The sequence below is a fragment of the Tachyglossus aculeatus genome, chromosome 16 (genome assembly GCF_015852505.1).
Source record: "Tachyglossus aculeatus isolate mTacAcu1 chromosome 16, mTacAcu1.pri, whole genome shotgun sequence".
Taxonomy (NCBI): Eukaryota; Metazoa; Chordata; class Mammalia; order Monotremata; family Tachyglossidae; genus Tachyglossus; species Tachyglossus aculeatus.
In genome coordinates, this window is record NC_052081.1 from 10,640,276 (window position 1) to 10,658,929 (window position 18,654).

The 18,654-nt window shown below is 42.4% G+C and overlaps 1 protein-coding gene across 2 annotated transcripts in view; it reads left to right on the top strand.

The window, feature by feature from the left end:
- The first annotated feature begins 1,157 nt into the window (after positions 1–1,157).
- The window catches only part of SOAT1 (sterol O-acyltransferase 1), a 43,815-nt gene continuing 26,318 nt past the window's right edge, over positions 1,158–18,654 (top strand). The window contains exons 1-2 of one of the 2 annotated variants that reach the window (XM_038757600.1): positions 1,158–1,224; positions 8,553–8,688. In XM_038757600.1, the coding sequence (XP_038613528.1) occupies positions 8,565–8,688 (124 nt within the window). In that variant the 5' untranslated portion in view covers positions 1,158–1,224; positions 8,553–8,564. Of the gene's footprint in view, positions 1,225–8,552; positions 8,689–11,748; positions 11,794–18,654 lie in introns of those variants that run through there. The other variant, XM_038757601.1, reaches the window with a different exon arrangement.

Below are 18,654 nucleotides of genomic sequence, written 5' to 3' on the forward strand. Positions count from 1 at the left end.
AAGTTGATTCATTCAATCGTATTTATTGAGTGCTTACTGTGTGCAGAGCACTGTACTAAGCGCTAGGGAAGTACAAGTTGGCAACGGTCCTTACCCAACAGTGGGCGCACAGTCTAGAAAGTTGATTGACGGGCCCGACCTCCTGGGCCCAAGACTTCCAGTCTTGAGGGCGGCCTGTGGAGGGGTCGCCTCCATTTTGAGGCCCAACTAGGCCTCAAGCAGGGGAACGGACCGACAGGTTCAGATGACCGGGTCACCCAGACGACACAATAATAATGGCATTTATTATTCCCTTCAAAGTCCTACTGAGAGCTCACCTCCTCCAGGAGGCCTTCCCAGACTGAGCCCCCTCCTTCCTCTCCCCCTCCCCCCGCCTTATCTCCTTCCCCTCCCCACAGCACCTGTATATATGTATATATGCTTGTACGTATTTATTACTCTATTTTACTTGTACATATTCTATTTATTTTATTTTGTTAATATGTTTTGTTCTCTACCTCCCCCTTCTAGACTGTGAGTCCACTGTTGGGTAGGAACCGTCTCTAGATGTTGCCAACTTGTACTTCCCAAGCGCTTAGTCCAGTGCTCTGCACACAGTAGGCGCTCAATAAATACGATTGATGATTGATCGATTCTAGACTGTGAGCCCACTGTTGGATAGGGACTGTCTCTAGATGTTGCCAACTTGGACTTCCCAAGCGCTTAGTCCAGTGCTCTGCACAAAGTAAGCGCTCAATAAATACGATTGATCGATTCTAGACTGTGAGCCCACTGTTGGGTAGGGACTGTCTCTACATGTTGCCAATTTGTACTTCCCAAGCGCTTAGTCCAATGTAAGAGTAAGCGCTCAATCAATAGGATTGATTGATTGACCTGAAGTTGATTGACAGGCCCCGGAGACTCCGCCCCCTGGGGGGGGCGCGTGGCCGGTGGGGCGGGGGCGGGAGGTCACGCGCCGCCCTGCCACGCGGCACGGCGCCAGGCGATCCGGCGCGTGCGCGGGGGGCGGGGCCTGGGGGCGGGGGGCGGGGCCCGGCCGGCGGCCCGGCCAATGAGAGGCCCGCGATTTGTCAACGTCACAGCGTGACGTAAAGGGAGGGCTGAAGAAGGCGGCGGGCGGGTTGGCCGCTCGGCCTCCCGCTTTAGTTCCCCTCGGCGGTCGGCGGTGGCGGACGCGTCGAGCGGGGCCCGGGGGAAACCTGCGTTTCCCGGGCGGGACACCAGGTAACATTCCCGGCTTCTTCCTTCTCCTATCCCTGCCCTTCCCTCCGCCGCCCAGCTAGCTCCCTTCAAAGCCCTTCTCCCCCTTCTAGACTGGGAGCCCGCTGTTGGGGAGGGACCGTCTCTAGATGTTGCCAACTTGTATTCCCAAGCGCTTAGTACAGTGCTCTGCACACAGGAAGCGCTCAATAAAGACCACTGAATGAATGGATGACTACTGAGAGCTCACCTCCTCCAGGAGGCCTTCCCAGACTGAGCCATCTCCCCCGCCTTACCTCCTTCCCCTTCCCACAGCACATGTCTAGGTGTTTGTACGTATTTATTTGCACGTATTTATTCTTTTTATTTTATTTTGTTAATATGTTTTGTTGTCTGTCTCCCCCTTCTAGACTGTGAGCCCGCTGTTGGGTAGGGACCGTCTCTATATCAATCAATCAATCAATCGTGTCTGTTGAGCGCTTACTGTGTGTAGAGCACTGGACTAAGCGCTTGGGAAGTACAAGTGCTCAATAAATACGAATGAATGAATGGATGAATACTGAGAGGTCACCTCCTCCAGGAGGCCTTCCCAGACTGAGCCCCCTCCTTCCTCTCCCCCTCCCCATCCCCCCCGCCCTACCTCCTTCCCCTCCCCACAGCACCTGTATATAAATATATATGTTTGTACGTATTTATTACTCTATTTTATTTGCACATATTTATTCTTTTTATTTTGTTTTGTTAATGTGTTTTGTTGTCTGTCTTCCCCCTTCTAGACTGTGAGCCCGCCGTTGGGTAGGGACCGTCTCTATATCAATCAATCAATCGTATTTATTGAGCGCTTACGGTGTGCAGAGCACTGGACTAAGCGCTTGGGAAGTACAAGTGCTCAATAAATACGAATGAATGAATGAATACTGAAAGCTCGCCTCTTCCAGGAGGCCTTCCCAGACTGAGCCCCCTCCTTCCTCTCCCCCTCCCCATCCCCCCCAGCCTTACTTCCTTCCCCTCCCCACAGCACCTGTATATAAATATGTGTTTGTACGTATTTATTACTCTATTTTATTTGCACATATTCTTTTTATTTTATTTTGTTAATATGTTTTGTTGTCTGTCTCCCCCTTCTAGACTGTGAGCCCGCCGTTGGGTAGGGACCGTCTCTATATCAATCAATCAATCGTATTTATTGAGCGCTTACGGTGTGCAGAGCACTGGACTAAGCGCTTGGGAAGTACAAGTGCTCAATAAATACGAATGAATGAATGAATACTGAGAGCTCACCTCCTCCAGGAGGCCTTCCCAGACTGAGCCCCCTCCTTCCTCTCCCCCTCCCCATCCCCCCAGCCTTACTTCCTTCCCCTCCGCACAGCACCTGTATATAAATATGTGTTTGTACGTATTTATTACTCTATTTTATTTGCACATATTCTTTTTATTTTATTTTGTTAATATGTTTTGTTGTCTGTCTCCCCCTTCTAGACTGTGAGCCCGCTGTTGGGTAGGGACCGTCTCTATATCAATCAATCAGTCGTATTTATTGAGCGCTTACTGTGTGCAGAGCACTGGACTAAGCGCTTGGGAAGTACAAGTGCTCAATAAATACGAATGAATGAATGAATACTGAGAGCTCACCTCCTCCAGGAGGCCTTCCCAGACTGAGCCCCCCCTTCCTCTCCCCCTCCCCATCCCCCCCGCCCTACCTCCTTCCCCTCCCCACAGCACCTGTATATAAATATATATGTTTGTACGTATTTATTACTCTATTTTATTTGCACATATTTATTCTTTTTATTTTGTTTTGTTAATGTGTTTTGTTGTCTGTCTTCCCCCTTCTAGACTGTGAGCCCGCTGTTGGGTAGGGACCGTCTCTATATCAATCAATCAATCGTATTTATTGAGCGCTTACGGTGTGCAGAGCACTGGACTAAGCGCTTGGGAAGTACAAGTGCTCAATAAATACGATTGAATGAATGGATGAATACGGAGAGCTCACCTCCTCCAGGAGGCCTTCCCAGACTGAGCCTCCTCCTTCCTCTCCCCCTCCCCATCCCCCCAGCCTTACTTCCTTCCCCTCCCCACAGCACCTGTATATAAATATGTGTTTGTACGTATTTATTACTCTATTTTATTTGCACATATTCTTTTTATTTTATTTTGTTAATATGTTTTGTTGTCTGTCTCCCCCTTCTAGACTGTGAGCCCGCTGTTGGGTAGGGACCGTCTCTATATCAATCAATCAATCGTATTTATTGAGCGCTTACTGTGTGCAGAGCACTGGACTAAGCGCTTGGGAAGTACAAGTTGGCAACATCTAGAGACGGTCCCTACCCAACAGTGGGCTCTATATGTTGCCAACTTGTACTTCCCAAGCGCTTAGTCCAGTGCTCTGCCCACAGTAAGCGCTCAATAAATACGAATGAATGAATATGTATATATATTTGTACGTATTTATTACTCTATTTTATTTGTACATATTTGTTCTATTTATTTTATTTTGTTAATGTGTTTTCTTTTGTTCTCTGTCTCCCCCTTCTAGACTGTGAGCCCGCTGTTGGGTAGGGACCGTCTCTTTATGTTGTCAACTTCTACTTCCCAAGCCCTTAGTCCAGTGCTCTGCACACAGTAAGCGCTCAATAAATACGATTGAATGAATGAATATGTATATATATTTGTACGTATTACTCTATTTTATTTGTGCATATTTATTCTATTTTATTTTAATATGTTTTGTTGCCTGTCTCCCCCTTCTAGACTGTGAGCCCGCTGTTGGGTAGGGACCGTCTCTTTATGTTGCCAACTTCTACTTCCCAAGCCCTTAGTACAGTGCTCTGCACACAGTAAGCGCTCAGTAAATACGATTGAATGAATGCATATGTATATATATTTGTACGTATTACTCTATTTTATTTGTGCATATTTATTCTATTTTATTTTAATATGTTTTCTTGCCTGTCTCCCCCTTCTAGACTGTGAGCCCGCTGTTGGGTAGGGACCATCTCTATACGTTGCCAACTTGTACTTCCCAAGCGCTTAGTCCAGTGTTCTGCACACAGTAAGCGCTCAATAAATACGATTGAATGAATGAATCTGTGTGTGTGCATGCGTGGGTGGTCCCCCGATTCAGTCGTCTTCATTGAGCTCTGACTGTGTGCAGAGCACTGGACTAAGCGCTTGGGAAGTACAAGTTGGCAACATACAGAGAGGGTCCCTCCCCAACAACGGGCTCACACGGAGCCCGTATCTCGTCCGAGCCCTCCGCGGCGATTCATTCCTGGCGCTTTGAGACCTGGGAATTTGGCGCCCCGTATCCCGTGACCCGCCGAGAAATCACGGAATAAAGGAAGTTAATCACCAGCAGGAAATCTGCAGCCACCCCCTTATCTAAGAGTGAGGGGGCTGGCCTAAGGACGGCGGAAATCAAATCCTCTTGGACTGTAACTTGATATTAAAAAGAGGGTGACGTTCATCTTTTGATGGAGTTCATTTTGTAAATAACTGGACTGTTATCGACTTCAGCTCTAATGGCTCTATTAAAAATAAACTACTTAATCTAATCTACTTAAAAAGAATCTATTTAAACACCTAGGAGCCCTTGAAAGTTACGCCTACGGCATTAATACTAACCGCAATGACAGTGCTATGAAACACTCTTCTTTGAAGTATATCCGGGAAATATACTAATGTTAATGCCAACTTCCTGTGTGCCTCATATTGTACTGGACTCAAATCAGTTCATTCTTTGGCTTTTCAGTGGTGAGGGGGCTGGCCGAGGGACGGCGGAAATCAAATCCTCTTGGACTGTAACTTGATATTAAAAATAGGGTGACCTTCCTCTTTTGGTGGAGTTCATTTCGTAAATAACTGGACTGCTATCGACTTCTCTAATGGCTCTATTAAAAATAAACTACTTAATCTACTTAAAAAGAATCTACTTAAACACCTAGGAACCCTTGAAAGTTATGCCTCCGGCATTAATACTAACCACAAAGACAATGCTATAGAACACTTTTCTTTGAAGTATATCCGGGAAATATACTAATGTTACTGCTAACGTCCTGTGTGCCTCGTATTGTACTGGACTCAAATCAGTTCATTCTTTGGTTTGGTGCCATGTGAACTGTTTATCACAGAAATGGATTCACAAGACCAGAGGATTGGTTTTGAAGGATAGAGAACTGGGGTGAAGGGATTCTGAATAGTGAACACAGTTGTTAAAGGGAGAAACTTTCATTGTTTTTACAATTATCATGCTTTCAAATCCATAAAAGTACAGGTACTATGTCTTGCTATATTGTTGTCCCGCACTTTCATGCCAAGTTTTTCTTCTGAGAAAAGCAACTCAAAGCAAATCAGTGTTAAATGTAGATTTAAATAATAAAATTTGGATCAGGCGTCAGTATGAAAGATCAGCTTTTTCATGTTGCAAAATCTAAAAGCAGGATCCTAAGGGTTTGCAGGACTGTCTAAGATAAAATCCTGAGCTTCCGGCCCTTTCCTCACTTGTTTGAGTATTGTGAAGAGGTGCTGCACAGCACTCCTGAGATGTATAAATCAAATTTAAACAGATTTGTAAATTGACATTGGGGGTTAATGCTGACAAGACAGACCGCTGGAAAAAAGGTTTTACACAGTAGCATGGGGTAGTTCAGATTTCGATGTTATTTCCTTAAAGTACAGATCAGTGTGGAACAAGAATTAGTTTAGAGCAAGGTACTGCTGAATCAAAAACCTAAAAAAGAACAGATTTACTTAATTCCCGCTCCTTCTGAACTGAAGTAACTGCCTATGCTCAAGCAACTTCTGCTTACTATCATCAAGTGCATGAAATAACTCAGAGTCCAGTCAGTGGTAGGAGAGCTCTGATTGAGACCTGTGCTGTAAAACAAGTTCCAGAGCTTCAAAAAGGCAGTTAAGATATTCAGGGAAGGGATTTGGGATTGAACTTGTAACACACTTTTTTGTCAATCCACAGTGTCTTCTTTCCTCAACTGAAAGGATTTGGGGGAAATGACCCTTTGAATAGCATTCTTTAAATCTGAATCTATCAATGGGATATGTTTCACTTTTTTCCCCCCTACTGATTCTTTTGCCCAGGCACAAGTCTGAAATCAAGTCAGCTTCAACTACTGTTAGTAGCCCTTGCTCCATATTGGAATAAGAGCATTATAAAGGTGTTCTGAAGTGCAAAGTATTGTTGCTAACTAACTCTGTGCTCCAGACCAGTTGGTTTAAAACACGGTTCTTGTTCTAATTTTTGTTTCACCTAGGGGCCTGTTATGCTGCTGCCACAACTTTTTATTGCTTTATGTAGGAGAGAATTGTGAAAGAGGGTGTGTTCATGTGATATATCTCTTTTTGGATTTTTTGAGGTCTCCCCATATGATTTGTGAAGTTGAGTCATGTGTATTCATCTAGATGAATGCATGGGCTTCTGCTTATAAGTTTAAAACACTGTCCCCCAAACCACAGCCACTGTGAAGTGACTAACTTTGAATATTTTTCTTATTAAATTCCAAACTTCCTTTTCTGCTGTCCCGTCCTCTGCCTCCATCCTCTCACAAAACAGCAACAAAAAAGCCCACTGCTGGTAGGGACAGCTGTGTAGTAATAATAATAATTTTGGTATTTGTTAAGCGGTTACTATGTGCAAAGCACTGTTCTAAGCGCTGGGTAGGATACAAGGTGATCAAGTTGTCCCATGTCGGGCACAATCTTAATCCCAATTTTACAGGTGAGGTAACTGAGGCACAGAGAAGTTGAGTGACTTGCCCAAAGTCACACAGCTGACAAGCGGCAGAGCTGGGATTTGAACTCATGACCTCTGACTCCCAAGCGCGGGCTCTTGCCACTAAGCCATGCTGCTTCTCTATTTTCCTAGTAGTAAAAGTCTGTGAGGCAGTGGGGCTGTGTTTTGTGTTACTACAAGGAAGGAATTTGGATGGTTCCTTCCACTACCCTGGTTCAATCCCTCATCATCTTCCAGCTTGACTTTTAATATAACAGCCTCTGTATGTATCCAGCCTTCATTTTTCTCCCCTCTTCAGTCTCTATAATACAGTGACCCAGGTCATCAACTTCAAACACCATCTTAGGACACTTCACACCCATCCTTCAATGAAATTATACCCGCTGACCCCTGGCATCAGATTCTCCTTCAACTCTCTCCTCACCTACTAGCTCATATTAATTCCCCTTCCCAGCAACCGTCTAACTCTACCTCGTTCAGAAATCCAATCCATGGTACGTGCTTTTCCCCCTCTCTCCCTGTAATTCATCAAAATGGTTTCTCCCCACTTTTGAAACCTTTCTTAAAGGTCACTTTCAAGAGGCATGCCCTCATTAATCCCCATCTTTTGGTACTATCACTATCCACACTATCAGCCACCTCAGCACTCAGCTTGTTACCTGTTTAATTGCTTTTTTTTGTGTTAACATTTGTATTTATGTTCTTGTTTCTGTTCCATGAGGACTGAGACTGTGAGCCCCACATGGGATAGGGACTGTGTCCCACTTAATTTGCTTGTATCCTCCCCAGTGCTTAGTTCAGTGCCTGGCATACATAGTAAGTGCTTAACAAATACCATCATTATTTAAATTTATGGGTGAAGCAGTAGGAGGGAAGATAGGGTCGGGGAAAGGGAGTTTAGTCAGGGAAGGCTTCCTAGAGGCAGTATAATTTAAGTAGGGTTTTAAAGATGGGGAAAGTGCTGGTTTGTTGGATAAATAGGGGAAGGAAGTTCCAGGCAGTGGGAGGGATTGAGTAAAGAGATGGGTGAGGTGAAAATGAGGGGCAGTGAATGGTATTAGAGAAGCCATCTGGAATATAGTGAGAGGACTGAGGAAAAGTGAATGGGGGGTGGGGTGGGGGGGGAGAGAACTGATTGAATCTGATGGTAAAGAATTTCTGCTTGATGCGGAGGTGACTGGGCAACCATTAGTGGGGAGATGTGCAGTATGTTTTTATTTTTTTAAAACAAAAGAAACCAGGCAGCAGAGTTAAGTGTGGACTAGAGAGGAGAGAGATAAGGAGGCCAGCAAAGAGACCAATGCAGTAGTCAATGGCATATGGCAATTGCTTGAACCAGTCTGAAGGCCATTTGGATGGAGAAGAATAAGGGAATTCTGGGCATATTGTGGAGGTAGAATTAAAGAAAATTGAGACATAATAATAATAATGACATTTATTAAGTGCTTACTATGTGCAAAGCACTGTTATTTGTCTTCCAGAGTCTCAAAGTTTTGAGGTCATTTTGTCAATCTCAAAATAAAATCAATTTCTGGCTAGAACACACACTTAACACCAGATGTTCAATTCAAAACAATAATGCCACTTATTGCCTACTGTCCTGTAGAATATTTCCATCATGGTGGGTGAAGAGAAACCTGTGAGAAACCGTCGGTTAAACTCCTCGACTTATGAGACCCTTGAGAAAGATGAAAACCAGAGAAGACCAGAGGAAGGACAAGTCACACAAACCCCAAATAATGGTGAGAACTGTGCAGTTTGGTCATTGAAAGGCACAAATAATCTTACTGTCTAGGTTATTTTGTGAAGCTAGTATAGACTCTTCAAGAAGGGGGTAAAAGAAGTCAAGGGCAATAAATGCATAGCTAAAGTCAAGTGGAATTCCAGCTAGTAAATTGTGAGGAGTTTTTTTTTTTGGTGGGGGGCGGGGGCTGGATGGGGAGGCTAGAAGGGAAAGGGTTTAAGAAACATATCCTTGACCCGGGGTAGGATCTAGTAATCCTTAGTTTTTTAATTAAAAAAACCCCATTGTATCCTGGGTTTTTTTCCCCTGCCCCTAACTTTTTTATGTATATATTATAAATAATAACAATAATGGCATTTATTAAGCGCTTGCTGTGTGCAAAGCACTGTTCTAAGTGCTGGGGAGATTACAAGGTGATCAGGTTGTGCCACTGGGGGCTCACAGTCTTAATCCCCATTTTGCAGATGAGGTAACTGAGGCCCAGAGAAGTTAAGTGACTTGCCCAAAGTCACACAGCTGACAATTGGTGGAGTCGGGATTTGAACCCATGACCTCTGACTCTAAAGCCTGCGCTCTTTCCACTGAGCCAGGCTGCTTCTCAATATAGATATTGCATCAGAATCATTACTCTATTGTGAAGTTGAACTGGGTTGATGTAATTAAGGATTTGGAGCATAAAACTTGTTTGTGTAGTAAACAAGCAGGGTGAAACTGTAAGACTGTCACCTGAAGATTCAACTCTTAAAGATCTCCACTTCCTTTCTCCACTTCCTCTTTAGTTAATCAGTGCTTTTCATTGAGTACCTATTATGTGCAGACCACCATTCGAAAAACACTAGAGAAGATATGGTAAAAGACATGGTTCCCGTCTCAAAAACTTACAGTTTAAAACCAATTCTATAGTTTCCTTGGTTTAGCTTGAAGTGGTTGCATTGAAATTCGAAGTCATCTTTTATTTAGAGAGCATTTGTTTCTCTTCTTAGTAAAATGTCATTTTGAAAGCACCACACTATATCCCCAGGTTAACTCCACTACCCAACACTTTTTGTTTGTTTTGAGTACTGCTGGTCTTTTTACAGACCTGTCTGTGATCTGGATATATGTACTTAGTAGGCAGTGCAGCCCAGCTGGGGGAAACTGTAGAACTTTCCTAACAGCTGGTGGTGTTCAAAAAATGAGAGAGAACAAGTAGGAGTCCAAAGCTAAGCACTTTGGCCTAAGGTTACGTGGGAGGGGAGGAGAAGCAAAGAATGTTTAAGGTTAATATCCTTTCTCGGGACATAAACATGTCCAGTGGTGCCCCTGCTGCTGATCCCAGTTGTCTAATGCTGCAGGATATGTGCTTGGTCTTCCCCCGCCAATCCCCCCCTAGAATCGATTTAATATTCTCCAATTCTAGGTAGTATACTTTTTTTATATTGTAGAAGGTAAAAAGTATTTCTTAGTTTTAGCCTACTTCCTAAGCCTTTACTACATCAAATTCCATATAGATTTCTTATATCTCTGAGTCTCAACTGCAAGCCTTATCTTGATATAATTTGTCAATCAAAACTTGTTTCTTTTTCTTGTTTGGCAACACACCTCGATTTTTCTATGCAACTTAATCATAAAATCAGAATCACCCTCATTATTCAGTGATTTCAGTGGCAAGGGATATTAACAGTGGTGCCAACCTTTCACTTTGATCCTGGTAGAAGGGAGATTTAAGAAGACAGGGAATAGAGGGTTAAGTGGGGGAAGATGGAAGGAGTAGAAGAGGGAAACTGTAAGCTACTTGTGGGCCAAGATTGAATCTACCAACTCTGTATTATACTTTCCATACTATACTTTCCTGGGGGTAGTGGAATGTAACAGTGATCCCTGTTCATATGACCAAGAAGGGTATCTTTCCCCTTCCTTTCCCCATCCCTCACATCTTCCCATCCCAAGATTTGCTGAACTCTTTCAGATTGTCTGAATAAATGCATATATGTATATGTCCAATTTAGGTTCAACAGCCTTCTTAGTGGGACACCATGTTTCAGACTCCTTTTGAACACCCCTGCACACCTTTGAACTCCGCTGTCCAATTGGGTCTTCAATCATTTATAGAAATTAGGTGAACAAAGGAGAGGGAGAAGAAGAAAAAAGGGCTTAGGGAAGGGCTCTTGGAGTGATGGCTGGTACCTCCTCTGCGGTTAGCTGTCCTCTGTTAAAGTAATGAGTCAGATGTCCTTGTGGATTTAGGGGGGCTTGACCATCCCCCATTTCCAATGTCCTGAGGAGTATTCAGCTCAGCTCCCCAAAGTTGGGGGCTGTGGTGGGGTGTGTCCTTCAACTACTTCAGTGGGAAAAGTTCCCCCTCTTTTAAGGGATGGTTAGCCTCCATGGTTTTATATTGTGTTGATATGCCCTCTTATTAGGGAGAAGTAGGGGTATCTCATAACTAACTTGATTTTTCAAGGATGATTATTGTATCTTTTATAGTCTTGAATTCAGTTCCAATGGAAACTGTCACCCAGTTTTAGTTTGGAGTGCCTGACACTGACTCATTGTGGCATCGGTAGACTTAAACTAAGAAAAATTTTAAGTCAGTTGGTTTGTGCACTCATCTCAGTGAAAATCTGGAAATACTTTCTAGATGGTGGGGGAAACATATTTAAGTATTAAATAATAAAGGGTGGTACACTTTGCCTATTTTTTGTTTTGCAGGGGATGGGGTGGGTTGATATTTAAGTATAAGTGATCTGCCTGGGTTTCATTAGGGATTTTTGCACCCAGGGCTTAGAACGGTGCTTTGCACATAGTACTTAACAAATACCATTATTATTATTTGCAGCTTTTTTTGGTGGGGGGGACGTGTTGGGCCAAGGCTTACATTAAAAATTTGTAACTTCTGCTAACCTTTTACCCACTGACAGATCATGTTTTTAAAAAAAGAATGTCAGTCAGAAGTTTCTGTACACAATCAAAGGGTGATGTGACTTAACTTTGCTTTTGAATTTCAGCAACCATGTGAATAGAAGCTCCTGTTTACAACCTTTAGCCCCAGTTCATATCCCAATGCTCTAGAGTCCAGTGTGATGCAAGTGAGATGAGTTAAGACTTTCAAAAGGTACTCCAGGTCAGTAGTAGTTCATGGCAGGAATAGATAAATGGATTGTGACTGCCTGTTATCCATTTGACTTAGAGATGAGGTAAATGATTCACTGACCCCTGTGGCCCCCCACCCCCGCCAATAATTTGATTGTGAAGTCTATTAGTGCCGTATACTACTTCACATGTAAGTATCTATATCCTAGCACTTTTTTCCCACAAGGTCTAAGGCTTGAGGAAATATGTATATGAATACCAGGAACAAGAAGAATTGTCATCTCATGCATGTTAGCCAATCCTCTTGGACATAGTAAGAACAAATCTTTGTAGACAGAACTGAATGTGCTGAAAACTATTATTTGAAGGTCCTCCTGACATATATCTAAAGGTCCAAGTAGTTACTTATTAATAGGCCAGTCAGTTTTGTCATGTCTGGAAAAAATTATTCAAGATGCTTTATGGTACATTTCTTCATTTTTGGCTGTTAAATATCTGAGTAACATTTCCATGTGATGGCTTACACCAGTATATTTTGTAGAAGAGTATTTATTGGAAATTCTGTACTGATATATAAAAATACCTGAAATGATGAAGTAAGGAAAACTTTACAATGGGAAATAGAGATCTTCAAAGCCAGTTTAACAAGATTAGTTAAAACACACAAACCCTTGCCAAATGTACTTACGCAGCACATCAACCAGGCATTTGTGTCTATTGTATGGAGTACTGTGGACTTTATTTAGGAAACAATAGATTGAATTCTCCTACTTTCAGTTCATGGCAGAATTAGATTTAGGAGATGTCAAGGTTGACACAACCTTCTAAAGTTGGCTTATCATGCTTTCAGGGTTAGCCTTAGAAACCTTGAATTGAATTATGGAGCTAGTGAGACTATAGCTCTTTAAAGAACCATCTCAAACTTTAACTGTGGGGGGGGGGTAGTGTCCCATTTTTATTAAAGTTTTAATGGACTCACAAGTCTAGAAGTCAGATCAATTTATGCTTTGCCTAACCCCTTTGCAAATGTAAAAACTGATGTTTTTTCTTTGTTTATTTGGTGCTGCAGCTGTTCTCTCTGATACTGCTTTGTGCTCCTAAAAAAGCCTCCTGGTTGCAGCCCTCTGAGCATGGTTTGTGTAAGGAAAAATTTTAGCCTTTTCTCCATCTGGGGTGAGCAGTGCATTCATAAGTAAGCCTGCTGAAACCCTAAGGCCCTGCCAGCAGCACATGCTGCATGTTCAGTGATTGAACAACAAATATCGTGGGTATTGTACAGGTAATAGAATGTGCTGTTGGGTTATTGTTAGGTTCAGCATTGTAGATCTCAAGGCCTGACCAATCAAATCATATTCATTTTGTTAATAATGTGCATATAGCTTTAATTCTATTTGTTCTGACGACTTTGACACCTGTCTAGTGTTTTGTTGTCCGTCTCCCCCTTCTAGACTGTGAGCCCAATGTTGGGTAGGGACGGTATCTATATGTTGCCAACCTGTACTTCCCAAGCGCTTAATACAGTGCTCTGCATACAGTAAGCGCTCAATAAATACTATTGAATGAATGAATGAATTTATTGATTACTGTACTAAATGCTTGGGAGAGTAAAATACAGCCGAGTTGGTACACACATTTTCTCCCTACAAGGTGCTTATAGTCCAGAGGGATGGACAGACAGTATAAATAAATTACAGAAATGTAAACAAGTGCTGTGGGGCTGACAAAAGTATCCAAGTACAAGGGTGTTGCAGAAGGGAGAGGAAGTAGAGGAAATGAGGGCTTAGTTGAGGAAGGGCTCCTGGAGAAGATGAGGTTTTAATAAGGCTTTGAAGCTGGAGAGACTGGTCTGTCAGATATGAAGTGGGAGGGAGTTCCAGGCCAGAGGCAGGATGTGGGCTAGAGGTCAGCAGCAAGGTAGATGAGATCGAGGAACAGTGAGTAGGTTAGCATTAGAGGAATGAAGTGAGCGTTCTGGGTTGCAGCAGGAAATCAACCAGGTGATATAGGAGGGGACAAGGTGATTGAGTGCTTTAAAACCAGTGGAAAGGAGTTTCTGTGTGCATCATCGTCATCATCAATCGTATTTATTGAGCGCTTACTATGTGCAGAGCACTGTACTGAGCGCTTGGGAAGTACAAATTGGCAACATATAGAGACAGTCCCTACCCAACAGTGGGCTCACAGTCTAAAAGGGGGAGACAGAGAACAAAACCAAACATACTAACAAAATAAAATAAATAGAATAGATATGTACAAATAAAATAATAAATAGAGTAAAAAATATGTGCAAACATATATACATATATACAGGTGCTGTGGGGAAGGGAAGGAGGTAAGATGGGGGGGATGGAGAGGGGATGTGCAGAGGGGTAGGGGCAACCAACCACTAGTGGTTCTTGAGGGGGCAGATGTGGACCAAGTGGTTTCGTAGAAAAAAGATCTGGGCAGCAAAGTGAAGTGTGGGCTGGAAAGGGGAAGTCAGATTAAGCCCCCCCTTTTCCTCAGCTCCCCGTCCCCTCCCCCTGACTCACTCCCTTTGCTCTACTCCCCCCCCCAACACCCCACAGCACTTGTATATGTGTACATATCTATAATTCTATTTATATGAATGCCTGTTTGTTTAGTGTCTATATATCTATAATTCTATTTCTGCTGATGCTTGTTTAATTGTTTTGATGTCTGCCTCCCCCTTCCAGACTGAGCCTGTTCTGAGCAGGGATTTTCTCTCTTTATTGCAGAATTGTACATTCCAAGTGCTTAGTACAGTGCTCTGCACATAGAAAGTGCTCAATAAATATGAATGAATGCGTGGAAGCCAGCAAGAAGGCTGATGCACTAGTTAAGGTGTGGTATATGTGCTTGGATCATAGTGGTAGCAAATGGTAGACATAGCATTCCAGGGTCTTATCAGAATTTTTGGTTTAGAATATCCAAGTGTGGAAATCCTCCCACCTTTGAGTGCCTCAGTCTCACTGCCGACCACTGGCCCACGTCCTGCCTCTGGCCTGGAATGCCTTCCCTCTTCAAATCCCACAGACAATGATTCTTCCCCACTTCAAAGCCTTATTAAAAGCACATCTCCTCCGAGAGGCCTTCTCTGACTATGCCCTTTTTTCCTTTTCTTCAACTCCCTTCTGCATCACCCTGACTTGTTCACTTCATTCTCTGCCCCCAGCCCTACTGCAGTTATGTATATAGCTGTAATTTATTTATATTGATGTCGGTCTCCCTGCCTCTAGACTGGAAGCTTGTTGTGGGCAAGGAATGTGTCTGTTGTTGTACTTTGCCAAGCACTTAGTGCAGTGCTATCACTGAAATACTTGCCTTTTCCTCTAATAGTGCCTTGTCTTCTTCCTAGTTGACCCGGGGGGGTGGGGCGTGTGTGTGTGTCCAAAAGACCAAGTTGGCTCCCTTTGATAATAGCTCAGATCTCACTGTTCATGGATAAAATATTGACAAGAATTGCTTAACAAAAAGCAACCCATATGAGGCAAAGACCAAAACTGCTGCATAACTACTGAATTAATGAGCAAGGATACTGCATGGTTATCAGACACTTCTGGAGGAGTTTCTGGCCAATCAACATCTAGATGGGGGCATAGAAGGGTTATGGAGAGAAATTGTCGGAGAAATTTGAGGGTTTCTGCAAGGGGTTGCCTGTCCTCACCTCTTCTCTTGCTTTTCTCTCAAACCCCCCTAGTTTGGGTTTTTTGGCCATCTGTTCCCTCGCTAAAACTCCTAGTTTGGCTTTTTCAGCACACTACCCCCAAGCTTCTGCCCATCATATGTTAGTGCTTTTAGGATTAGTATTTCTTTGTCTTATGCAATAAGAATATAGTGACAGACAGTATTCAATGTGCCAAAGTCTGTACTTCTGCAGTGTATCTGTATCTGGACAGTAATATCTAGAAACTTAACCAGGAGCAAGCATACTTATTGTATTGAATAGTGGTTTGGATTATAAAATTCTACTTAATTGAAGTTGAAAATTGTTGTCACAAGCTCATCGTGTCTGAGGAGGTGCATTTCAGATGTATAATTGTAGGTTTAAATGATTTGTTCCCCTTCCTACCTGGGATTAATTTTTTTATCTATATCAAGTTTCTAGAACTTGAGGAGCATATTCTACCTTAATATTGAAGTTCTTTTGGTAGATATGCTTTTGTTTGCTTTGATTTAGGCTTCTTACCATAAATCCAAGGACTGACAGGGGCCCTGTTTTGGCTGTTTCATGTGACTAATCGTGATTATAGCTGACTGCAGATACAGTTGTCTGTGGGATAGGAAGTGAGGTGTTTTCATACCAGGGAGAATCAATATTTAAAACAAACCAAAAGGAAAGCAGCCTACAGACTACCAAGATAAGTTGAGAATGACTGACTTTGTTTAATCATATTTTTCAAGGCCAACAATATCTAATGTGGATTAGAAAATGAGGGGGCACTTCTAATTTTTCTCAGAGATGCTTTATTTAAAAAATAGGCTCAACATGGCCATCATCTAGGATGATAGTGTCATAGAAAATGGCCAGTTGTGACTGCTGTTCTCCTGTCCTAATGCATGCACAGCCATCCTAGTGGCTGCAGAGTTTTTTCAAGTTGTAGACGACATTTTCCAGGTGCCTTTCCCTTTCTCCCTTCCCAGAGTTGTCTGAAGTTGAAGAGTGGGTATCGTCTGGTATTTTAGGAGAGATGAATTGAAACGTTCTTCCTGCATGTGCCCTTGACGCTTGTGAAGGCCATGTTGGCCTTTTAGACCTTGTTTGTGTAATCCAGAAAGTAGAGATAACAGTAGTCCCTTCCTGCCAAACAATATTGTGGGGATGGTTTGTTACATGTCTGTAAAAATGCTATTTAAATAAATATGCAGGCATTTCTCCTACCTATAGACATTTCTTTACTGCAAACTTTATCCCTAATTTTGCCTGCTCTTTCCTGTGTCACCTATGTACTTGGATCTGTTCACTTTTAAGCACTTGATATTCACCCTACCTTAAACCCAAAACACTTCTGTTCATATCTGTATTTTAATGTCCATCTCCCCCTCTAGACTCTAAGCTCCTTGTTGTACTCTCCCAATTGCTTAGTTCAGTGGTCTGCACACAGTAAGCACTCAGTGCTGTTGATTGATTTCCACTGGGAAAGATGGTTCAAAAACAATTGAATAATACATGTCTCCTCTTACACAGGGTGAAACTTAAGAATTTTGTGAAAGATGAAAAAGTGAACTGTTGTACTAATTTCTGACAGTGGTCATTAGCATCTGGAGGGTAAAATCTGAGTTTAAAATCAGTTTCTAGCAAACAGTGAATCTTGCAATTGGTTTCCTTTTGTAATGCTAGTGAAGGGCTTAAAATACGGTTTCCGCAGGAGGCCTCTTTGCTTAAAACAGCATGCCTGGCAGAAGCCCATCTCAATCAGAGGTATTTGATTAACTCCTGAGCACAAAACACTGAACAAAGTGCTTGGGAGAGTACATCAGAAGCAAAATGCATATTTCCTGCCCTCAAGGAGCTCAGGCTATGGTAATCATATTTCCCTATTCATTGCATAATGAAAATACACATTGTAGCAGGAATGACTGTATTATTCTTTTGAGAAGCTTGGATTCACCAGTGCTCAATGGGTTTGCAGACCATAGTTTATCTAGGACTAGCAATATATAACTGCTTGAAATGGTTCTGATATCTTTAAATGACCTTGGTGATTTAACTTGTTTATTTTAACCTCAATTAACAAAGAAGATGAATTCAGAAAAGTAGTCCCATTTTCTCCCTTCAAATTTCTCCTGATTATTTTGTGTAAACTTGCTTCTTGTTGAGAAAATTCACACAATCTAACTGATCCCCTTCTAGACTGTGAGTCCGTTGTTGGGTAGTGACCGTCTCTGTATGTTGCCGACTTGTACTTCCCAAGTGCTTAGTACAGTGCTCCGCACACAGTAAGTGCTCAATAAATACGATTGATTGAATGAATGATCAGCTGGCCCTATTCAGTCTCCATGTCCATTAGAAAAAGAGGAAGAGAAGGAAATGACAGGGCTAGATAGAGAAGATGCCCCCCCCCCACCCCTTTAAAAAAGAAAACAAAAAAACCCCAAAATTTGGAATCTAACTTAACCAGAAGTTTGTCATAGCCCCTATTAAAATCACATGTCTTCCAAGAGGCCATCCCTGACTAGGTCCTCATTTGGATTTATACCCCTTAAGCCTCCCACCTTCACCCCCATACTCAATCATTTCCCTTTCATGGATTGTGAATCTCTCGAGTGATAAATTCCACGACTAATTCCCCACTGCACACTTTCTCCCAGTGCTCTGAACACAGTAAGCACTTGATAAATACTATTATAACTTTAGTTCAGTGTTTGTCTCCCCCTCTACACTATAAACAAGGAATATAGATAAGTAAGCATTCTTCAGGACTGAGAAATGTAAATATCAAGATCCCCGATAGATCCATGCTAGGACTGCTTTTATTTTCCAACTTCACAAACGACCTGGCAGAGAAAATGTGTGGCTTCCATTCAAGTCTCCAAATTTGCAAGTGACACTAAGCTCTTCTGGGTGGGTAATCGTGCTATAGGACCATTAAAACAGATTGATTGAACTGAAAACTGGCAGGGGCAATATTGAAGCTCAAGGTAGTGCACCCATCGGAAAATAATCCAAACTAAAACTATGTAATGGTTCTGGGTTGTAAAATATAAGAAATATTTCTTGGAATCATCAACTGTTCTGTTAAATAACTGATCCATTATCTGACCTCATTGTGAAGAGCTTAGAAGACATGGAGTTATTTTGCTCCTTTATAAAATCCACACCTGCAGTAACGCATTGTGTTTGACATGTCTTAGGAAGGCAACAAAATAGAGTTGTAGAAAGTACAGAAGA